The following is a 26,384-nucleotide window of genomic DNA, read 5'->3' on the forward strand; positions in this document are numbered from 1 at the left end:
CTTTTTTGTTATTTGAGATATCCCAAGTCGTTTTTTAAAAAAATATTTTCTGATAAGAGAGAGAGACTTGTTCAGTAAACCCCAATTTAAAGTATTTGACCTTCAGAAAGGTAGAAAGAGGAGCTATGTTTAAATTTTAAATGTTTAAAGTTTAATTTGGAGTGTCCCATTTAAAATTTTAAATATGAAACATTAGAATGGTATAAAAAAAGTTAAATTTTGACTATTTAAACCAAAATAGTGACCACAAATATCATTACATTAATTAAATATTTAAAAAAATATTAAAAATCTTCAAATAGTTCTATTGATTAAACTTAGTCTTGAAGAATTTAATTTAATTTAAGTAAATAACAGTTTGCAATTTAATTACTTTTTCATGTGTAATTAATTCTTTTTTTTATTTAAAAAAAAAGTTTTATAAACTTAAGAATTAAAATACTGTCTAATAAAAGTATTTCAGGTAAAAAATGGTATTGCTTATCCCCTCATATTAAATGTTCAAACTGTTCCTCCGTGCAGTAATACAGATACTGTTTGAATGCTTCTCTCATATTGTAAAAAGTTTCTCGTGAAATCTTTCTACATTCAATTTCAATGCGTTCCCTTAACTCTTCGAGAGAAGTTTGCTGCGAGCTACTCTAACAGTTGATTTTAAATATCCCAACAGAAAGAAATCAAGGGAATTAGGTCAGGTGACCTGGCTGGCCATTCAATACTACCACTTCAACCTATCTAATAATTTGGAAACTGATGGTTCAACACATTTTGCACACTGTGAGTATAGTGAAGAGGAGCACCATGTAACTGGAAGATATATCTTCTCTCATGAATAAAGATTGTTCATTTGGTCTACTAGCTATCTCAATTAAATGGTTCTAACTAGAACCATTGGTTCTAACTTTGGTTTAAATAGTTAGAATTTACCGTTTTTTATACTGTTTTATTTGTATCCCATGACCATCCTGTTTAAAATGTTTGAATTGCCTCTCCCTCCACCCTCCTGAATGCTGAATACTCTAAATTGGGGTTTACTGAGTCAGCCTTTCTTATTGGAGAAGATTTGGAAAGAGAGAGTTGGGATACCTCATATAACAAAAAATTATTATTTGGGAGCATGCAACCACAGTTCTTGCTATCTGAAACAAACACATTATTGGCTGCCATTTTAGACCGGACTATCAGAATCTAGTACCACTGCCCAAAAATCAAAAACAGTGAAATATATGTTCATTGGAGTAGCTCCTCAGTAGAAGGAAGAATGACACAAACCACATCCAGTTATGTCAATTATAAAAACGTTAGAGGGGGAGAGTAAATTATTTTTCAGCCACCCAGTATCTAAAGTAAAATTATCGACCTGCATAATGGATTGATAGTGTCAGCTTTTCATCCAGTAGGTACTGATTTTAATCCCAGTCAAGCTTGAAGTTTTTCAAACATTACAAAATATTCACTTCTTATTCCATTACACAAGCTTCGAGGTTATATATTGAATAATTACCTAAAAAGAACCTAACCAGTACAAAATGAGCTTATAATTAGATTAAATGAGATATATAATTAATAAATCTTTATTATAGATCACAGAATTTTAGTAAGCAGTAGAAAAGAAAACTGGATTCTCTATTCAAAATAAGAAAGAATTCACATCTCAGAATGTACTGTAAATAAAAAGTATAAAAATAATTTTAAATTATATGCTAAGCAAAATATGACATTTGTAGTGTTAAATGATGGTAAAGTTTTTAAATTCATTCAGTACACCAATTGGATTTACCATAAGGTAACATTTTTTTTAATAAAAAAGAGAAATATTTATGTATAATAATCTTTAATTATTTGTTTGTTGGTAAAGGACAGAATGGTAACATCTCCATGTTTAGAAAGTAGCGTGTTTGTATCCTGCATTTTCAGACGTCAGTGTTTTTTTCACCCTCTAGTAATTTTCATACCATATTAACATATGTAAACCTCCATGTTTCTGTAGTGAAAAAAGTAATTATCAAGAAAAAATAAATAAATCTATTTTTTAAAGTCAGTGTCTTCCACACTGACGAAAATTTGTATAATACATAAAACACATTTTAAGTTAATTAAATATTTTATTCTTAATATCCCTATTTCCATCCAATTTATTTTGGATATGAATAAGTGTAATAGCTAAAATATAATGTAAAAATTGTTAATTTGAACCTAATGTGTTAAAGAGGGAAATAAATGTAAGAAAATCTCTATGTCGCTTAATTAGTGCAATTAGTAGTTTGAAAAATTTGTGAAGTATTGGTGGAAATTGGTTAAAATAGGGACTGGAATAGAATTAATTTATAAATATTTAATGGTAGTAATATTATTCTAAAATTTAACATTCAAATGATAATTTAATTTTAATTTCTCTTGTAACTAGTAAATAGAATTTATTCAAATCAAGGAATTTGTAATTTTACGTTTAATTCAGTCAACAGATAGTATTAATTTACTCTATCTGTAACATAGTATGTTTCCTGTCCTTTGTAGTTTTGTATTTGCTTAATAGGTAACGTTAAATTCACAAAATCGTATTTTGGTTTTTAATCACTATTGACAGATTGAAATCGTCAATCTAATAAACATACATAAACGTAAATACTCGCACAAAAAAGATTATGTAAAAAATTAACTAATACTTTATTTTTAATATTTAAAGATCAAAAGTTAAAATTATACTTTCCTGAAATTGGAAAAAGTGATCAATTTTCATCTTTTTATGTTATGTTGTACATTACTGATTTAAATATTTTAAGTTTAACTTTTATTGATAAAAGGTAGTTCTGAAAAACCTTTCTTGAATTTAAAACAATGTACGATGTTGTTTTTCATGTTTTTTGGACAAAATTTATTTAAAACTAATGTTTCAGTTTAGATTTTATCAATAAGGGTATCACTGAAGTAAATTTTGGAAAATAGTATAAATAATTTTGAAAAATGACATGTTTTTCTTATTTTCAAAAGTCCAGGGTGTAAATTTAATATTGTTTTTGAATTACACTTCATTATAATTTACTGATTATAAAATCACTAAATATTTTTACTTCTGTTCCTCTATGTATTCAACAAAATGGGAACCATCTCATTCAAAATTATACAGTCCATACAGTTGGTAAAACTTTCAAAAGCTTCTCTTAATTCAAAATGTTTTATTATTTTGTTCATGACACTTAGCAGTGATATTAATTTATAAATAAAAACTGGCAAATCAAACCCAATTTTACATTATAGTATTACTTAATAGCTTATTTAAAAATATTTTCAATGTTTGTGATCATCTTCATTGACTGGTGCTGCTGTTGTTAGATAGCTATCAACTGATATTATTGCTGGTGGCTTTGATTAGGTTGACACAAATTTCAAATGTGGTTGATAAATATGTTAAGATGTCATCTTAACATTCATGATGAACAATATGAAACATAAATATATATATATATATATATATGTATACTCACATTATATCTTTTTTTTTGGTAATATACAGAGTGTAAAAAATGGTGGGCTGGCTATCATTTTCAGATTCTATATATAAAAATGAATAGAAAATGTTCTATGAAAGAAATGTTGATTTCCCTTTTGTTTTTCTTCAGTCCACCATTTTGTGTTTATCTTGGAAAAAGTAAAGAAACATACTTGAAATTAATTAAAGATATAGTATTATAAATATTATTAATAGTAAATCAAAATTAATAGCATAATAAATTAAGTGTCTGATTTAATAGAGGAAGAGATGAAATCTGTCAGAAAATTGTTACATTATTTATAATAAATTGGCTATTTGTCAACTGATTATCATAACTGTAGTGTCATTTTGTTTACAATAAAATACTTAACATTTCTGCAAAAACATAATAAAATAAAACTAAGGACTACTGAGATTTAAAGGATTGAGAAATAGATATAGCTACCATTTTGAAATTTATGAACATGTTTATACTGTAGTTTTGTTTTTATTAAGCAACATTGGTATAAATGTGTACCAAATATTATGATTCCTAATTCAATCTTCAGTATAATTTTTCATTAATAAACACAAGGAAAATGAAGTGGAAATCAACATTTTTTTCAAAGAACATTTTTTATTCATTTTACATCTGAAAATGTATAGCCAGCTTATCATTTTAGATACACTCTGTGTTTCTTTAAAATATGTATAAAATGTAAAATGTATATATACATACATACATACATACATACATACATACATACACACACACACACACACACACACACACACACACATACATAGAGCAATGACACATTTTTTGAACATTTTTCCAATATTTTTTCAAAGGATGTTTTTTGTTCGTTTTTACAAAATCAACATTACGATTCAAATCCAACATACTTTTAAAGTTTGGTATGATATTATAAATAATATCATACCAAACTTTTTGATTTACTAAATAATATCTTACTTTTGATATTACAAAATAACTATGTACTTTTTGATATTATAAGTAATATCTTGCTTAATTTAAAAAAGCTGCCAACATCACTAGATGTGTATATAACTGTTATTAATTTAAAGTTAACATTAGTTGATGTTAATATAACTGTATTTATGTCAAATCAGTCCTAATGTGAGATCAGTCATTGAAGATAGTCAGAATGCAATTGAAAACACTGAAATAAATTATTAAAGACATTATATTATTATAACATTTAGTTTCATTTATCTTTATAATTTATATTTTTAAAATAAATATATTATACTATTTCTTGTGTGCTTATTAACTTTTAAAAAATTTATGTACATATTCGTAAAATATCTCAGTGTTAAAATTTTCATTTTTTATGACAGTGCAAGAGCTTGAATTTGCATTTTCATCCTTTTAACAACCAAATTATTTGAATTTAGTTCCTTACAATATGGAATGTTGAGTGATGTTCTTTTTTATTTGATTGTTGAATATGTTTTTAAAATTAATTTTAATTTTTCCTCAAAAATATTTAAAGCAAAATGTTCAACTTCAAGCAGCTATTTACATGATTTATGTGAGAATGAGTGTATTCTGATAATATGTTTATTTGACAACGTAAGTTTCCTTGTTTTATCAACAAGCTCTGAACAATAAAATTTTCCTATTATTTAAAGTTCTGTGTATTTTTAAGTAACTGGGCAGTATTAAAATATGCACATTCACATGTTCTTCATTTATTTACTGTCTGATAATTATTTTATTATTTATATATTTTTTTTATTCTAAAATACTTAAAATATATATTATCTAAATTTAGAAGTATCTTAATGCCATACAGCCAGTCATTTTATTTAGTTTCTTTTCGTTTGTTCTTGTCGCTGAACTCAGCCGAATCGGAGGATGACGTGACTGATATGGAAGCAGAGGACAGCTTCGGAGGTGAGCATTGAGGGAGTTTCTGCCCTTGATTGTAAGTCCTTTCTGTACTCTCCCAACTATCTACTTCCTTTATCCTACATTTATTATTTATTAAATAAAGTTACATTTTATTATTCTTTCTGGCAATGTTTTAAAATTATCTTATAAAATATCTACATTGTAAACGAATTAAATTCTAAATTAAGTTTGTTAAAACTTAAGTAATTTTATTGAATATTCTCATGAGTAACTTAATAGAAATAATATTTCATCTTAACATTATATTTTTTTCAATTACTCAAAAATGTACGAGTTAAAAATCACTATTTAGTGACTGACATAATATTCCATTGTTAACTCATAATGTTTGTGATACATCTAAAGAGATCTCAGACAAAATAATTTGTACTTCTAATAAAATTCAACAGATGTTTAACCCATATGTTATCAAAATTTTATGACCATGAATTTTATGTAAATTAATCGATTTCTTTAAAATTGTTATAACAAACTAAAAACACTCTGGAATAGATTCTTAAATTAGAAAAAAAAAAAATGAAATAAAAAATATTCACCTCATGCCCCAGTGAGCATTGTTATAGTATATATAACTATATATAATAATGAATAATTGATTTATGAATGCTTCATTTTTAAATGCTTCATATGAAAAAGAAATCATATTAAGGGAACAAATTCCTACAGAAAATTAAAATACTATTTTAGTTTTAGATAATCATGATAGCAGTTGTTTCCCTTTTTATTTAATTTGGGTGAAGATGATTCATTTTTTTTAAAAAGCAAAAGCTCTTAGAAGTTCATGTGAATCATTATTCTTCATCACCAAGAGGTCTGATACAACCAGGTGCCAGATGGATAGAGTACCGATCTCTCAACCTAATCTGCAATCATATCTGTACTGAATAATATGCAAAACATGATTATTTTTTTTTAATTAGTGGATTTTTCTGAAATCTCTCTTGATAAAAGACAGACCCTTTCTGGATTGTTTATTCCCTTCCTCTACAAGCCTCCATTTTTTATCCATTCTTCCCACGGGATATTTTATTTTTCTTTCCATTAAATTGGCTGCCATCCTGGTTTTATGTGACATCTTTCTGAAACCTTCTTGCAGTAAGTAGGGTAACTTTTTTTTTTAATGAGACCTAATTAAGTGATAAATCTGCCTGTGGTACTGTCCAGAGATTGTACTCTTAATGAAAGTGTTGTTCAAAAAAAAAGCCACATAAACTATATTTTTCCTAGATTGTTAGAAAAATTAACTTGTCTCTTTCTTATCTGTTTAATCGTTTGAAATAGCAGTAGTTTAAATAATATTCTTTAACTAAATATGAAGTTTTTTTAATTGAGAAATTTCCCCAATATTGAAATTATAATCTGACCAAACCATTATGTATAAACTTTGTAACAAAGTTTTTTTGTGAAGTCTTGAAAAACAGAAGTTCTATTACTGGTTTCTTCTCACGTACTAGAGGACATGAGAATTAAGAATATTTTGTTTTTAAATGCTCTACTATGAAAAAAGCAAACATACTATGAAAAAGTTATGGAAACAGATTACTCTTGCAAATTTATGTTAAGGTAATTAAATTTATTGGGGATCCTAACTGTACATTTCAGTTTCTTTTAAAGTTCATTACATATTGTCAAGTTATAAGAAATATTTTTCATGAATTTTTTTTAAGAAATAGATTTCAAGAATACCTTCTCGATTATAGAATTTTTTAGATAATAAATGATGTTAATAAGGCAGAGAAGGAAATATTATAGATTTCCAAATTAAATAATCCGAGAGTGTTTAGCTGCTCCATAAACAGAATCATTTCTACAGTGTACTGTGCCAGCTGATGGAAAATAAACTTTCTCCTTCTATATCGATCAAGAAATCTTTAAGACAGCTGACTGGAGTCTTCTTTCAGTGATTAAATTTAATTTACAAGCTATTGTTTCTTTTTCTTCACTTAAAATCCAGAAATTAATTTTCTTGAAAATCATCTTATAATTAAAATTCAATTAATTTCTAATCAAATCTTGTATTTTCAAGTCTACTAGTTCCCAAGTATGTAGTATGTATTTGAAAATAGTAAATTCAACCTTTTTTTACTTCTTTTTTATAATTTTAACAAAAATATTTTCAAGAAATCATGTTTGGTTTTAATTTATTCTTCCAGATTTTTCTGATTTTTCAATCAGAAAAATTACATCTTCAGAGTAAATTACATCTTTTTTTTTTTTTAAAGTAATAGTATTACTTTTTTTAAATACTTTTTAAAAATAATATTGTAACATGTACTACTTATATGAATAACTTTCATAATTATTTATTATATTATAAATAACACCATCCTTATTTTACACTTGTATTTTTTTTTAAACAAACTGCTGAAATAATAAAGTGTTATGAAGTCATAAATCTAATTTTGTCATCACAATGTTGAAAAATGTATAAATAAGTAAGCTCTTTCTTGATGCCAAATTATTTTGATGATGAAAAATGAATTATACTGAATGGATAATAGATCTAAGTATCTTAGATTTATTTTTATGACATTCAATAAAAAAGCAAAAATTTATTGATCAAAAAAATTTATTGAATTTTATAATCTATTTATATTATTTATAATAATATAGATTATTAAAAATATATTTAATACATAAATACAGTCTTTATAAATTATAAAAAAAATATTATGTAATTTTCTGATTAAATATATATATATAATATATTTTCAGTTTATATAAGTAATGTTAATAAAATATAAAATTAAAAAGTGATGAATACTTAAATAAATGGTAGTTGCACTGAGAATTTTGTGCACGTATATTAAAGTGATCCTAAACTGTAGCATGCTGTACAAATGAATTGTAATTAATTTTTTTAAACAGAATTTATCAGTTTTGTTTTACAATTTATTTTTAAGTATTATTCATTTAATTTATTAATATATCTTTCTTTAAAAATCGTATTTAAATTTGTTATTTTACTGTTATATTAGGTCTCTTTGTATGATAGTTATTGCTAAAAGTAGATATTTAACCACAATCAATTCAAAATGTGTTTGGCTACCTTCGTATGGTTTTCATTCTATTTTTAATTTACTTCAGAACAAATTTATATTGATTCAATTGTTACAATACATGCAGCACAGTTTTCACAAGATCTTTGAGTGGTGAAAGAAATATGACTCCTCATGTAATGGTGGGAGTTTGTCTACAAAAATTGTCTGGCTAATTGTTTCTATGTTAGTGTTATTAATTGAACCTAATAATCAAAGAACACTTGTAAAATGAGCTTTCAATTTGTGTTAGAAATACTTGGAGTTACTCCTTTATCCTAATTTCAGTTTGTATAAAACATTATCTTAGAGTGGTTCTAATAATAGTTCATCATTAACAATTTTGTTTCTCCAAAAATATTCAACAGCAGTTTACATTAAAAAAAATTTATATAAATTATAAATTCTGATACACATTTTACAACAATTACATTATCAATCTGTATATTATTTTGTATAACTTAAATTTCAGTAAAAGATTCATAGTTTTAATTTCAGATTACTAATATATATTTTATTTTATTTTTAATAAATAATTTCAGTTTAAATAAAACTTATTAAAAATAGTGAAATATAAATATATTAAGAAAATATATTTCTTTCACTTTTTAAATACCACTTAAATTCATATTACTGAATGTCACTAACAGTACATGCAACTACCTCTGGAAAGAGGAGCACATTGCATGCTCCAAACCCTAGACCCCATGAAAGGCACATCCATGCTATCCTGGAAGGCTCTAGCACCGAAAGGACTTCAGAGGATGGACTGAAGTGCAATCACACCAGACAAAAGAAGCTTATACGCGGCTAGACTCCCATGGTCAGCCCTAGTCTAAAGGATGGGAATGCAGCAAATAATTTCGTCCATAAATAAAACAAAATAAATATAACTGTCACTAAATAGATAATTATCTGTCTGACAAAAGAAAGACACAGCAGCAAGTGACTTTTGTCCAGGTTCTTTGATTAGTAGGGGATACAAATTCTCCCACCATCCTTGTGTTCTGTTCCATATTACTGTAAATAATATGAATTTAAAATACCCTTTTTTTTTGGTTTTTATGTGTTTTACTTTTTCATTAAAATAAATGTGTTCAGGATTGAATACATGATTTAGTGCTTGATCTGAAGCATCATGCTTTGAATAATAAAAATCAGTTTTGTAAAGTAAAGTTTATAGATCGATGTAATAATATCGTTTCATTTATAAAAAATTATAAAAATTTGTTTATATTGCCATTAAATTTCTATAAAATGTGAAGCAGTATATAAAATTGTTAAATAAATAATGTACAAGCTACTTTACTAAATTTCAATGAAGATATGGAGTTATCTTCATACTTTGTGCCATAATCTTTACTATTATATGATTTATAAATGCTAAAAAACTATCAAGTGAAAGTTAAGGATCCCCAGTATGTTTGTAATAAAATTGTTTAATAAGATTTTCTTTATGTATTAGAGTGACTGTTTTTGGTGCAGAACAATAGTTTGTCTTTTTAAGGAACATTTTGAATTAATATAAAATAACATTTTATATCAATATTTATCAAATATTCATTTGAAAAAAATTAAAACCAAGTAACACATCAGAACATCATCATGTGTGCTTTATAATAAATTCAGTTTATAATGACTTTATAAGTCATTAAAATGACTTCCCGTGCAGTAATTTTTATAATGACTTGTAACAACATCCTTACAACTGTACTAGAAAAGAGAAGTTAAATGTCATTATAATGATACAGTATATGTACTTGTACATGTATATATGTACAATATTTATATAACATCGATAATATACAAATTTCAGATCACTTATTTGCATTCAAATAATTAAAATATACTAAATTAAACATAATTAACAATAAAATAGATATAATGTAAGAAAATAATATTATTCTCTTTTATTTTGATAAATTTAAACAAATTTTGGTCGTCCTTCATCATCCTCCCCCAGTCTGTCAAATGTCATTACACCACAATTTATATTACATTTATTGCTGAATCTGTAAAAGACTGAAATAAAGAAATTTATAACTCAAGTCCATGTTCAATCCTGGCTGTGTATGTTTAAGATACTTCCCACCAAAACGTTGTGCAATTATGATTATTACATTAGACTAAAGCAAGCATCTTCATACTTGTCTGGTAACATCATCTTACTGTGGGTACTGTGTTATTTGATTGTTTGGTATTTATTTTTAAAATTATGTCAGTATGTTATACTTATTCGAGCAGTGTTGTACTATGTCATCGTTGTAGTAATTAAAATTTGGCATTGTTGTGTATCTTCCTGCAGTTGTGTTTGTATTGTTTGTTTTATCAAGAGATAAAATAAATTGTGCTTGTTTGTTTTAACATTTTGGTATTATACCAAAATTTCAGTTGTGTAATAAGGGACACAACGTGGCATTAAATATTTAGAATGATTGAGAACGGTGATAGTACAAGAAAAGTCAGTGCCCAGTCAGCATACATATGTGGCCCAATATGCGACCCACCCCTTAATGGTTTAGAGAAAATATTTCTTATATCTGTGAACTAAAATTCTGTATAAAATTTGTTATTCAACCAGTGATAGGAAGTGCCAGATTAAGTAAGAGAGAGTAAATGAAGAATGGAAATTGAAAAACAGATTAAAGTCCAGAAGAAACAACTACAAACAAAATCTTTTTAGAATAATTTTGACAGTTTGGACAATAGAAATCATTATGCTTGAACAAACAAAAGGATAAGTCAGCTTCAGTAGCAGACGTTCTGGTGAATGAATCCTTTTGCCATTTTAGGGTACTTAGAAAAATACATGGTAAGCAATGGCTAAACTTTGAATCTCATCTTTTGCAAGAGGTTTTCAACCATTTTAGTGTACGAAAAACAAGAACTACATCACTTCATATACAGTCAGATGGCATGGAAGACCATTACATCAAAACTACAGAGGAACAACTACTAACAGTCATCTTGGTTAATCAGTGCAACTGGGACAAGAAAATTTTTTTTTTTCTAATGGCTTACCGAGCAGCAGTGCATGAAACTACTGGGCGTTACACCAGCCAAGATGATATTTGGAAGAGAGCTGAGAGCTATCTTGTGATTTGCTCTTTGGTTACTGTGTGGGAAATAGCAACCTACAATACAATTCACAGTGAAATTGGTTAGTCATCTAACAGAAGTCCAACATTATGACCAACAACATTTGAAGATGCCAGTGACCTCATAAAAGCAAGTAACCAGACAAATTTGTTTGGGTCTCAAGAAGGAGATTGAGTGTGACTCTACCATCCATGGAAAGCAGTCAGTAAATGTCAGAGATTTTAGACCAATTGTGAAGGACCTTACAATGAATCGAACAGTCATTGATGTAGTCTACAGAATTTAACATAGTCCAAGAACTATAGAAGATTATAAGTTCATCTGGACTGCCTAGGAGCAGTTCTGGGAGCTGTTCAGGATGAACAGCTTTAAGAAGGAGGAAATGAGATCAGGAGCGAAACTCCAATAATAGAAAAGGTCAGAATAAAAAGAAAGAGAATATGAAGAATAGAAATCAACAAACAGATTGAAAATGAGAAATCAGAAGAAACAACATTAAAGAAATTCTGTCTAGAAAAATGTCTAGAATTGTATAGTGTAGATGGTTTGGACAATAGAATTCATTATGCTTAAACGAACAAAAGGCTGCTGTTGCTATGCTCAAGCCCTAGGCCCAGAGGTGTAAATACTATCAGGGATCATCGAATATGATTTAGTGTGTGATAAATTAAGTTTTGGTCTATTGTGCAATAAATACAGATACAATGTGCATTAATATGAGTTCAGTGTGCTATAAGTCTGAGGTTAGTGTGCGAGAGTATTCGAAGCAAGTGTACAGTTATAGTCAAGCGTACAAGCAAATAGTGCATCAGTAAGAGTATTCCTTCTGTGGGATAGTGATTTTGTCTGCAGTCAAGTATGTTCAGCGAGATCAATGAGAACAAAGAACAAGTTGTCATAGTTCATTGATGGAAATGTGAGCTAGTTTTCTTTTCTAAATATTAGAAGCAAATAATTATTGTGTAGTTAATTATTGATTTTGTAATTGTTATTTTACTTGTTATTGCAATATAATTACTTGTAATTTTGTGTTAATTTTTATTAGCTATTGTAAAGTATATAGTAAATTCAGAATTGTATTTTGCAATTTATAATTGACATATTTTATAGGTAGTTATTACTAGTAAATAAACTATATTTATAAGAATTTTATTTGTGCTCTCTCTCAATATCCTTGTTGAACCACGGACGTGAAACAATATTAAAGGTTTTAAAGATAGTAGTAGTAGAAAAAGTATAAATAACTCAAAATATAAAAATATTTTGATTATTCTGTATTGAAAGATGTGAATTTGTGTTAGTAAATATTTATAATTGTTAAATAAGTTGAATGGAGGAATTGTAATGTATGTGACAGTATTGCAGGAAAATTCAGCCTCATTAATGGAAGGTGGAGGACACTCACTTCTTGGAGAAGAAAATGACCAACGGGAAGAACCAGAAGGTAAGAAAAGATTTTGAATTATTTTATTATATTTTAACTTGCACACACACAAACACAAACACACACACACACACACATGCACACACACACACACACACACACACACACACACACACATGCACACACACACACACACACACACACACACACACACACACACACACACACACACACACACACACACACACACACACACACACACACACACACACACACACACACAATTCTTATAAAATAAAATATTCTACTTAAAAAGTATGACATATGTAATCAGTGGTGATATTTTTATGTTTCAGCAAGTAACTGTTTTACAGACCAAAAAACAGCACTTGACGGACGAAAGCTAGAAACATCAAATATGTATGTACCAGAATGTACACCTGATGGTCGTTATAAAAAAATACAATGTTATAATTCTACAGGTAAGTTAAGTGATTTAACTTTAATGATTCCATTATTTTCCATTCTTAATTGATGTACGCACATATTTAGCAGTATTAATAAATGAACCATCTGATGGATTAAATAAACAAGATGAATAAATTCCATGAATGAGATATATTTCTCAAAAAATGTTAATCTAAAAATGCTATAAACTACACATTTTAATTCACAATTATTTATTACAACAGAAATATAATTTTTATATATGAAAATAAAATTCATTAATTTTTAATATAGAAAATAATTTTTAAACTTTTAAGATTGTTAATAATTATGATAACAATAATAAAGTGCAACAATAAAAATGCTGCCATCATTTAGCAAGACTTTCGTGGATGTATTAACCTCACTGTAGTGTAAAAGGAACTATCCCAATCCTTCCCCAAGTTCTACAAAAAAAAATAATAAATAAATAAAACCATCAGTGCCTCATACAGCAGTCAGTGTACCAATTTTCATGATTATTGTTCACTCACTTTAGGCATTAAGCAAACTGCTCTCTACATACATACTTGCATACATATCGAATTGAGCGATAAGTTATTTGCGTTTTTGAACTCTAAACATCTGGAAATACAAAAATCACTAACCAAAGTTTTATAATTTTATCCTACATTTTATGATTTATTTTTATTATAATTATAATAAAGTTTGTTTTAGTATTTCTTTGTTTCACATAATTTGGAAGTATATTTATTAACTAATATTTTTAATATTAAATTTTGATTCTATAAATATAAATTTCATTAGCTTTATATTTAATTTATAGTATTTTTATATTAAAGTGTAGCTTGGTTTAGCATTATTAAACATTTTCAAATAAGTCAGATGTAGTATCTACTTTATATTTCTGATTATCAAGTTCAACATAAATAAAAATTATTGTAATTATTAGCTTTGAAATTTTTTTGTAGAATGTTAAGGCATTTTGTTATTTTTTTTACTTAAACTTAATGAATAGTGTAGATTAATACTAGGTGTAATATTAAAATGATTATAGTAAATGTGATGGATATTGGATAATGGAAGAATACTGGAAGTATTTGCTTATTTTCTGATCAGAGATTTGGAAAGTCATGATCAGAGGATTTGACCCTCATTAAAAGGGTCCAGTATAACAGTGGTTTGTAAGAAGTGGTTTCACTTAATAAAAAATTCAGATTATTGGTTTAAGGAGTCCTTCCTGTGGGGTAATCTCACAGTGATCTATATTTACTCCTGTCTCTAAATATATATATATATATATTTAAAACGGGAGAAAGCTAGGACTTAAATAATGTTTAGAGCAGAATTTTAATTAAAAGTAACTATGTATTGTGAATTTGGTATATTAATATGTATTGTGATATTTGGTATAATATCTATTGGTAAGGGAAAATTATGGAAGTTAATGTAGTATTTAACAAATAAATTCAAAGAGAATGAAAAACAAAAGAATCAAAACAAAAAGAAATATTAATATTTTTGTTTTTTTAGGCGAAATAATCAAATCATTTAGGTGATTTAATACAAGATTTTAGGCCATCACAAAAATAACTGACCTATTCTTAAAAACAACAAGCATTCCATACGGGCTTACTGTGAAAAAGTGAGGAGAGTTTCTTGTTTTGCTGAGCAAAATATTCATATCATCCGAAGCCCACCATGATGTAGGTGATGTTTTGTTCTATGAGTGATTTCTTCATTGTAGAGATATTTGTTTATTACAAATATTGCCTTTACAGGGAGCATCATTACTTTCAGAGAAAGGTGTGAGATAACCACAATAGATACTATGACAGATAGTATAAAAGAACAAATTAATACACTCCTTTTTTCAGAAACAGTATAATATCTTCATTCACTGTATTTAGCAGGATATATTAATAGGTAGCTTAAAAATGTATATATTACACATAAACATCGACTGTGTGTTTTTCTGTAATTATTTTATTAACTAAATTTACTGAGAATTAACCTTTTCTTAGAAAGATCATAACACTTTCAGACACTTTTGTGATATTTTCCAATTACTGAGATTGTCATTGAGTCACTCATAGTGTGACACTAATCAGAGTGACATTCCACTAATGTAAGTTAAGAAAATTGAAAAAAAATTGAAAACATAGAAAAAATTGTAAGAAGATGTTCACTTAATGCAAATTCAATTCAGTGTATCATTGAAATTGAATAATTTTGTATAATCTTCATCATTGATCAATATAGACACCAACATTGTTAATATCTATAGGAAGTCACTGACTGTCTTAAAAGAGAAATGAATCCAAATGGATGTAAACCAGTGGGCATGTTAACATTGGCAATCAGTAATAATGGTAAAGTGATACATTTGAATTCACAATTAGAGCTATCATGGGGGAAGTAAACCCTCATCCTCATCGTATTATACTTTTACTTTAGTTATCTCATCTTGGTTAAATCTCATAAAAAATAATGGAGTAATAATAAGTGCAATGGTTAGTGTCAATTAAATAAAAAATAGCTACACTTTATTCCTCATTGTAAGATTTAAAATATTCATCATTAATGAAAAATATAAAACAATATTTTTCTATGCACATAGTGCTGTCTTTAAGACAACAAATTTATGAATGGTTGTGAAAGTACTAATGACTGCAGGTCAATATTACCAGTAAATAATGTGGGTATACTCTTTCTGTATTGAGAACTCTTCTCTATTTAAATATAAATCATTCATTATCTTTTCACAAATTGGCATCATTTCTCTCAGCTCCTAGGCTGTTACAATTTTCCAGTTATGTTTAGGATTTGTAAAACAGTTGATAATAACATTAATGAAGTTTAAATTAGTCTTCAGGATAGCAGTTTTACATATTCAAAGTAAAAGATGTTTTTATATAATAATAATGACCAAAGCAACGCCTTTTTAGGTGATTACTAATCGTCCCCGTAGTATTTAAAAAAAGGATAAAAAAAATAATAGATTTATCACTCATTTTCTAAAAGCCTGTAAATATACTTCCAGATGATCTTTTTAAGACTATAATCCAGCCCCTTCTTTGGTGTTATTACAGATTATGTTTTTATTAATGGTAACCATCTTAATATTAGTGTTATTAACAACATCATTTGTAATAGCACTAGGAGAGGAGGCAATTGTAGTTTTGAAAAGATCTCAACATACTTTTCAGGATATTTAGAAAGTGAATAATAAATATTCTATTGTTTCATAAAGATCTAAAGATCATTTTTCCCCTCATTTTTTTTTAATAATATGGCATGGGGCTGAGATATAATGTACACTGGAATATAACAGAAAAATAAAATGTCATACAAAGTGAACAGGTGCTGCTATCTTGTAATAATGCTACTATTAACATACCTAAACTTGTTGACCCATGCCCTCTCATTTTCTGTCAATATTGTTATGAAGTGAAGTTTGCCTTCTATGTCAATATGTCTAAAACAATGTACAGTGATTGAAATTTTAACTTCGGAAAAAAATGAATGGTAGTGACATATTTATTTTAATCTAAAAGATGAGCAATAAAATTTTGTGTATCAGAAGCTGGTAAAGTGAATATTGAGGATGAATCTCACAGTGGTCTACCAGTTTCTTTATGGAGGTTTAAACACCCCTATTGGTGTTTTTGAAACACATGCTAAAACATCTCAGGCAGTGTTTATGTCGTGTTTGACAATCCATGAAGCCGATGATTCTGCAACCCAATAATGCTTGTCACCAACATCATCTGCAACCACCAAAGCTCTTGTTGAAATTCAAACCTATTCTATATCCTTCATACATCAAGGAAAGAGTATGATCACAGATCACGAAATGAGAAAACTGGTTCACCATTGAGAGAAAATTGTAGCTGTAAATAAATGGAGACTACAAGGAAAAATAAATGTAAGTTTTGTAGCAAATAAACTCTAGAGGTAGAATAGAGTTAAACTCTATGAATTCTAGAGGTAGTATAACTCTAAAGATAAACTCTAAGAAGTAGTTTTAACCTTTTTTTCATTTGCCAGATATGAGTGACTGTGAATTAAATTTTTGCCACCGCTCATAATAATACTGTTTTCTAAATAAATATTTAATAATAAAAAATAATGTTTTTATGCAATGCATTATTTTAATCTTATATGCAGGTTACTGTTGGTGTGTACATGAAGATACAGGTAAAACTATCCCTGGAACATCAGTGAAAGATTTACATCCTAAATGTGATGCTATACCTCAACCATCCAGACCAATGAAAGGTAAGTAATCTTTTTTTTATATAATAAAAATTATCATTGTATTTAAGTTTTAACCACAACATATTAAACATAAGATTTTTCCTAATTACAGATTACTTCAGGATTACTATAGTGGTCCATATTGTCAAGTTCTGAGCAGTTAAGTGTATGTTGTGAATGAAATGACAATTGCTGATTTTCATCAGTCTTTACTAGCCCTAAAGAAAGTAAATATTCAGGTTTTTTCCTATTTAAAACTATCTCAAAATGAGTAAAAAACAAAACAATATTCTTAAAATTGATCAGTAAATGATAAGGAGAAATATTAAAAATAGCATTTCCAAATGTACAATAAATTTTTTAAGAATTATGATCTGCATTTCTGATTTTTTTTAAAACTGATGAATTTTAAATTATCCTGTTAAGTACTACTCTAATGTTATTCACTGAACTTTTAAAACTAAATGATTTATTCCATTTAATTACTTATGCCTTCATATCATCTACTTCAATTTAAATTATGTTGCAACAGGTTTTCTTCTATTTTCAGGGTATGTTCAAGTCTTATCTTCACCAACTTGACTGATTTTAATAATCTTTTTTTGCAATAAAGTACTGCCCAGTAAAGTCATTAGAGTTTGCATTACAAAACACCAATTTTTCTTTTTATTATCACCAAAATATTGATATTACATATTAAACTATTCTAAATAAACCAAAATTTTCAATGGAAATATTAATTTAAAATGTTTATTTTATGTTTGAACTATTATGTCTTAACTCCATAAATTCAAAATCTGAAAATACCAAGAAGATTAATATAAAAAAAAATTTCTACATTATTCAAAGTATATACTCTATTCAGAAATTTTTTCTGAACAGAAAAATGTTTTTGCTGAAAAGTTTATGACTGATTACTGACTGCCTTACTTTATGCTGCTTATTGTATAATTTGGTTCGTAACTACTGGCCATGTTTTAAATCTGTGTAAAAAAATCTACTTTTTAATTAATATCAAACAAAAGCCATTGTATTAAAATGAATTAAATTGAAATGTTCTTTTATCCCAATAATTTTCTAACCCCTTTTTTTAGGAGTTAATTCTATATCTAAACTCCTACTTATGAACATTTTGAGTATGGAAACAGTAATATTCTAATTTCCTTACACTTAACTTTTACCTATTACAAGGAGTTGTACATAACCACTCTTCCTTACTCAGAATAAAAGAAGCAGTACAGTCTTTAGTACCTGTTCATGAAGAGTCTGTAAATAACTAATAAAAAAGAGCTCAAAATATTAAATAGGTTTTGATTTAAGTACAATTAAATATCTAGGTTCTGGATTCCTGAAAGTGCACAAGGTTTTCACATATTTTTGGAGGAACAGCAATCATTGATAATGTTTGTAACAACATCATTAGAGTCAGTTAGTTCTGTTTCATCTTTGGAAGAGTCAGAAATATTATCAGAATTAGTGTCTGCAGTAACATTTACTCACAAAATTGTTTCAAGTTGTACTTTAAGGATAAGTTTTCAAACACACTTTCATTTACATTATTTAACACACATTCATTAAAGTCTGTGTCACATCAAAATGTCTCATCATATCTTAAATAGATCAAGAACTTCAATTAAAGTCACAACCACCCATTTGTTGCACTTTTTTTCAGAAACTTTATCATGAACAATTACAACAGAATGAAAAACCACTCATAATTCAGGAAGATGGCCACAAGTCCTAATCATCAATCATGGAACCAAAGAACATGTATCAACTAGACAGAAAAAAATACTGTATTCATTACGTTTCTCTTCTAAGTTATTATATATTAGAAATAAAAGTTCAAAAATTATAGTGTCAAGAAATTTATGTTCAAAAACACAAGTTGAAAATACTGACACATTGTTACAGTGGGAGATATTAGACCCGTTGCTAGATTCTCTATGGCAGCTGAAGTAGTCTATATACCATCAGCTACTAGTTCAAGTGTTAAAAAATATTGTTAATTTTTAAAAAATGTTATAAATATTTATTTATTTTATGACAAAGAATTTATTTTTCAAAAAATAATAATGGGAAATTTAATAAAAAAATTAAAGCCATATTACTTAAAATACAGGAATTTGTTTGAGTTCTTTTCTGAGTAAATTTTTAACTTCATCCCAGTTTTAAATTAATTAATGCCAAGGAAAAGTTTTAAATTTAAATTGACAAAAATAATTAAATTTTAAATGTAGTTTCTAAGATAATTTATGATTGTTTTAAATGGTTATTATTTTTTATGTGTTTGTTCAAAATAATTTTCAATAATTTTAATTACAGGGTGTCCAGAATTTAAGAAACAAGTATTCTTAAAAGATCTGATGGAATTTTTTTTGCATACAATGGCTACTCAGAAATTGAAGTACGTAAGACAAGTTTATCTTAAAAGAACATTCTTTTTTGATTTTAAAAATATTCATTTTTCAAGCTACTGGAAAAAATCTTGAAGAATTTTTGGTAGTTCCTTTATTGTTTTCAACACAACTATACAAAAATTATATTTTTATAAGATATAAGTTGTAAAATTCTTGAATTTACTTTTCAAAATTTAATTCTTGTATTAATATTATCTTTTAGAGCCACATATCAGCAATCTCTTTCCTGAATATTTCATTTCTGTTTGGTAACAAGTCATTAATTTTATGACCAGCCATACCTTCCTTTACTTTGGTCATAAGCAAACTAGTAATTGACTGCATTCTCCTAAGGTGTACAGTAGTTGATATATTGTATGAGAAATTACACAGTAGGTTTCATGTGCATACATCTGTCAGCAGTTAATTGTGTTATATATTATCTGATATTCAAACAAGTTTGGGTAGTAAACATGGCAGATATTTATACTCAACATGTATGATTTATACAATTACATATTATATCATACTGTGTCCCATAGAATTTTATTTAAATCTGGGAAGTGAGACACCAACATATGATCTTTAATCAAATTCTTCTCAGAAATTTATGTTTATTTACCACAGAATACTTATATATACTGCTATGAAAGAGTGATAAAGATAATCTGTCATTTTATTGTCTATTTACATAAACAGATTGTTTATCCTTAAATAAAAAAAACAGGAGGCAGCTATGAATGTGATGGCCACAAAAATAAACTTTTGTTGAACAAAAATATATGTACATTATTTAAGGATTAAAAAAAATCACTGTCAAAAATTTCCTCCCAAATTTTGGAGTATATTTCATCTTTGAAGTTTTGTAGATGGAATTTCTGGTGTAGTACTTCAGTTTTTTTACAATTAATTATTACATTCTTAACTTTCCTTGTATAATTCGTAGCACATTTTAGAAACATCACATCAATTAAGTTAGAAAGGTCAACATTTAATCAACAATGTTTAAAAGTTTTAAAACAAATTTGGACAGATGGTCACAATTTTAGACCTAGAAAATTTTATTCACATTAAATCTAATTACAATATTAATTTTAAAAATAATAAAAATACTTTTTTATTTATTTAGTTATTATTAAATTAAGCCAATCTCCATGGTGGAGTGGTAGCATCTCGCCTTCCAACTGGAAATGGTATTTTTTGTACACTATAGATTTCCATTTTCATATTCCCTCAGTTAAGCTTCATAAGCCTTTGTGATGAATTAATTCATCAGTCAAAAAGAAATTGCCTTTATACTTAAAGAAATTAATTTACCTTTGTTCATTTGTCACTTTATAACAGATGAACAAATTGACTATTTTATTTTTTAAAAATAAAAAAAAACATGAAATTCTAGTATTTGAAAATTACACACATTCTTTTAATAAAATTATGAATGTGGAATAGTTGTAATATTATTAGTGTAACAAAACATAATGTAGGACATGTCAGTTGTCTTTTTTAAAAAAAATGATGGTTAGATTTTGTTTTACCTAATATTCTGATTAAGGATGTTATCCGTCTGTACTGCCCTTTTGCTTACCATTTCATACTTTTAACTTGTATTATTAGTATTTAATTTATTAGGTTGTTTTTTAATTAAATTATTAGTTAATTTGACATTTTCTTATGGTAATTCATTACAACACTTGTTTTAAGAATTAATGAATTTTTTTAAGTACAATAAATTTGTTTTCAGTGTCAGTGGAAATGATTCTGCTCCCATACCAACAGGTGATCAATTAGATGAGGATCAAATAGCAACATGGAATTTCCATAAACTTGATCTTAATAAAAATAAGGTAAATCTGAATGAAATAAAGTAAAAATTATTTGAAAATACAATCCCTTGTTTTTTTGGTTTCTTTTTTTCATTTCTAGATGTTTCTTGTAGGCTTCTTCATCTTTTGCAGTGATTCTTTATCTAATTTTTAATTTATTTGTTCATTTCTAATCCTCTGTTTTACTTCACCCTATTCAATCCAAACATCTTTCTGTCATTATCTTTAATATCTAAAGTATTAATTACAATTAGTTCTTAACTGATTGAGAATAATATGGTCTAGTTTCACAACTTCTGAGGCAATTCTTTCCTTTTTTTTTTTTTGTTTAAAAATAATTAGATTTTGTGATCAATTTCTTCTCCGGTAATTTTTGTATTGGAATGAATGAGAAGCTTAAATAAATGAACATTAAATAATTATAATTATAAAATGGCAGCTAACTACGTTCTTCTTTTGTGTTTTTAGGTTTTAGATCGGAAAGAGTGGATAGCATTTCGTTCAATCATAACACCAAATGCAAAATTACGTCAGTGTGGAAAGAAACTACCTCGTTATTGTGATGTCAATAGTGACAGAAAAGTTAGCTTGACAGAATGGATTAATTGTTTAAATGCGACTAAAACTAAGATATCAACTTCTGGTATTTAAATTTATTATTATTATTATTATTATACCAATTAACTGAATCTTTTTTTTTATTTTTGCTATTATAATCCTTAAATCCTTCTTCCATTAAGAAGTCAAACTCTAGATTACTTATTTTTGCATTATTCTGTCCTTCCCCTAATTCTTTCTCAAAAACTTTCTCTTTTCTATACTCATTTTCAGATTTTCCTTAATCAAATTTATTTGTCTTCTTAATTATCCTTCAACATTCTTCCCATTATATTTTATAAAATTCTTTAAATATGGGCAAACTACACAACTCTAAATCTAAAAATATGGTTGCAGTTACAAGCTAATTCCGTGCTTCAACATTACGTTAGTACACTTTAGGAATCACTAAGGAGGATTAGTGGTGCATGAAGTACTGTACTATATGAAGATTGATCTGAACTGCTACTTATAAATGAAATCATGTTTCAGTTCCTGATAATTCATCATCTTATGCACCATTACCACTAATATTTAAATCACAATTATTACTTAAACCAATATCATTACTTTCAACATTTACGTTAATAACGATATTTTGAAGGACATTACAATTAAAGGTTCCTGAGATAAATAAGATGTTTCTATTTTCTTGACACGGTTGCACTATAATCTCCATTTGACATTGATAATTGAATCTGCTTGTTTTTCAGTTAATACAGTAACATCATCTAATTTAAAATTAACTAATCCTGATAAAGGCTTTAGCATCCCTAAGAAAAATATATCACATTAAAAAGTGAAAGGTTTTTTAGTTTGCAATAGCATCATCTAATTTAAAATTATCTTACTTTTTTCGCGACATACACTTCTAAAAACTCCCAAAAATTTTTCAGTTAAATTCCACAGAATAAGGAACCAATCTCAAAATACTGTGACCTTTCTCGTCTAAAACTGAATCAGTTTTAAATAATGTAACACACAGCTTATGCAGTTTTATTAAACTGTACTGTTCTGATTTCAACATTGTACTCATAGATGACACGTTATATTTGTAAGCCAATTGATTACGTATGCTTTTCATGTGTTCTAATTCAGAGTACGGTTCAGGTGCACTTTATGGTACGAAGCATTAACTACGATGATGATGATTGAGTTAGAGGAAAGTTTAGGAATAAATTGTTGTTTTATCCACCACTCCTAATTAACAGAATCCATATTGTCATAGTAATCTTCTGTTTTGATACCTATAAGAAGCACATTCTTGATAACACCATTTTCAGAACTGGCACAAACAATGCAAGCATGCTTGCCTTTAGAAGTTGTAGCCGCAAAGTTGCGGTCAAAACCATCGCTCGACAATATTAGTTTGGTATGACTGGCATGGTCTATAAATTGTAGGTCTAATTTGGTTTAGATGCTCCTTAATAGTTCTTAAGTATGGTACCTTCTATTTCTGATTTTCTAATTTTTCTACTAAACTTTTTCTATTACCTATAATTTTTTTCACCATTTGATGAACCCCATGTCTTTGATAATGTGCGACAAAAACCAAAGGCTTCCTTGAAAATTGATTTTTTATTTTACAACCGATAGTAGCGATCGAAGAGTAACGTGTTCACCTTCATCAATGTGAAAATTACAAATCGTTATACAAGTGACACTTTTATCAAAATTACACACAGATATTTTGGTTTTTTCAGTACTAAAGCCTTTTCTGGAATTACTTTTTGCTTTGTTTAAAATTTTTTGAACACTAATTAGTGAAATCCCTGTAGCTTGGGCAACACGTTTCTGAACTTGTTTAAGAAGGATCGGTCCACCTTTGTCATAAAGTTAAAAACCTTAAATATGACTTCTCTTGTCTGGCTATGGATAATTTTACTCCCCCAATTTTTTCTTATATACCTCACTACTATCACCTTCCTTGAAAATAAAGTGGAATTGTAATACTATTCTACATTACACTTAGTAATCTAAAGAAACAGAATCTATCAACAACAAAAAATGTAAAAATTGAAAAATTGTAATGCAGCCAATAATTTTCGTAAACAGAACACAACATGATGTTTTCACAAAACTAATATAATACACTCACACAGACACATGCTCATACAGACGCAATAACAAAAGCATTACGACAGCAAAGAAGCAACTGAATGAATGCGTATCCCCCTCCCCAGAAAATGTGTCTGTATGGAAAAGCTTCAAGGAAAAACTTTTTGTGGTTTGCAACAGCTTTACCACCGTTAAGGTTAACATTTTTAGAAACAAGAAAGAATTTTAATTTTAAATAGAATGAGTTACATCATAAATAGCTTAATTATTTCCCCTTAAAGAGAAACCCATATCAATGTATTATTGCCCAAAGCCAACAGTCTTTATAATAAATGAGATATAATTTGTATCAATATCCTTAACAGGATTGTAAAGAAATTCTAATTAGAATGTCTTGTGTTTTCTATGTGTTTGCTACTTCATTGTCAAAAGTCTTACATGAATTGCAGAAAGTACCATCTACTGACATCTGATATTTCAGGATATCCAGAAATATCCTGAAACACTGCAGAATAAGTAGGATGTCCCACTGATATTTTAGGATCAGAGGAAATCCATATGACATCTTACAAATCCCAGAGAAAATTGACCATTTTTCTCATTAGTAAAATGGATAAGTTCTTTAAATAGGATAAACCTAAGCAGAAACGTTAAGTAACCTTTTTTTCCTATTAAATTTAAAAAAGTAACTTCAGCTTCAGTAACATAATATAACCTACATTTGTAGATTATATATAATACAGTTGTAGGTTTATGTAATTCATTTTAGGACTCTACTTTATGTTCTGTTAAGTATAAATTTCATGGCCAGAGAACTGAGAATGTACTGTGGTTATAATCAGAGCCCAAAAATATTCCATGCGATGTCCTATACATATCAAATAGGTATATTCCTAGGGTGTCACTAGGACCAATGTTTTATGGGGATATACCAATTAATACAGTTTGATATTCTAGGATTGTCCTGATAGTACCACAAAATTTGACAGGGACTATCCAAGTACATCTTACTAGGATATTCTTTATCTATCCAGAGAATGTACTTGTACTGTGTAGTAAATACTACATTTAATAAGTCTGGAAAAGAATCCAGCCTCAAAGATAAATTTATAAAGCCTGTTAAGACTATTTATAAACAGCCTTATTTCAGACTAAATGAAATAGCACAATTTATCCTGCTAGTTTTGCAGTAAGTTTGATATTTCCTCCAACCTTAATGATCAAGAGAGTTTAATACTACTAATGATTTTAATCACCTCAGTTTCAGTACAAGATTGAAAGATTACTTGCTTCAGTAAAATTATTCATTTGTAGTAATATTTAAATCACAATAAAATGTGAGGAGATAAATGGACTTACATCATTAGAAAATTATTAAATGACAATCAGTTTAAGGAACATTATTGTAAATAATGTTATCATTTTTTTTTCCTTTATGAAATAGATGATTTTCCTAACACTTTTTTTGATTTTCTATAGATTTTTAATTCAATTTTTTATTGATATCTGCTCTTAATATCTGGTCTGTAACTGTAACCGTTTTTTTAAACGTTGGCTTAAAATGTTGTAGCATGCAAAAGTAAACCCACCAGGTTTGTCTACTCATCGCAAATCAGCTGATTTCTAGTCACCTTTCATCATTGCAAATCAACTGATTTGAAGTCAAGAGTACTTGGCAGTTACTTCTATACAGATTTGATTACTAGATCATGGATAGCAATGTTCTTTGGTGGTTGGTTTTCAATTAACCACACATTTTAAGGAATGGTTGACCTGAGACTGTACAAGACTACACTTCATTTATATTCATACATATCATGCTCATTCATCCTCTGAAGTAATAACTTATGGTAGTTCTGGAGGCTAAA

The 26,384-nt window shown here is 27.5% G+C and overlaps 1 protein-coding gene across 4 annotated transcripts in view; it reads left to right on the forward strand.

Moving 5' to 3' along the window:
* Positions 1–26,384, forward strand: part of magu (SPARC related modular calcium binding-like protein magu) — a 159,209-nt gene that overhangs the window by 127,985 nt on the left and 4,840 nt on the right. For 2 of the 4 annotated variants that reach the window (XM_075372323.1, XM_075372324.1), the window contains exons 7-13: positions 5,310–5,393; positions 12,906–12,992; positions 13,289–13,414; positions 17,550–17,660; positions 19,965–20,046; positions 21,780–21,882; positions 22,330–22,504. In XM_075372323.1, coding sequence (XP_075228438.1) covers positions 5,310–5,393; positions 12,906–12,992; positions 13,289–13,414; positions 17,550–17,660; positions 19,965–20,046; positions 21,780–21,882; positions 22,330–22,504 — 768 coding nt within the window. The remainder of the gene's footprint in view (positions 1–5,309; positions 5,394–12,905; positions 12,993–13,288; positions 13,415–17,549; positions 17,661–19,964; positions 20,047–21,779; positions 21,883–22,329; positions 22,505–26,384) is intronic. The other 2 variants (XM_075372325.1, XM_075372326.1) reach the window with 2 other exon arrangements.

This window comes from Lycorma delicatula, chromosome 8 (genome assembly GCF_047948215.1).
Source record: "Lycorma delicatula isolate Av1 chromosome 8, ASM4794821v1, whole genome shotgun sequence".
Classification (NCBI taxonomy): Eukaryota; Metazoa; Arthropoda; class Insecta; order Hemiptera; family Fulgoridae; genus Lycorma; species Lycorma delicatula.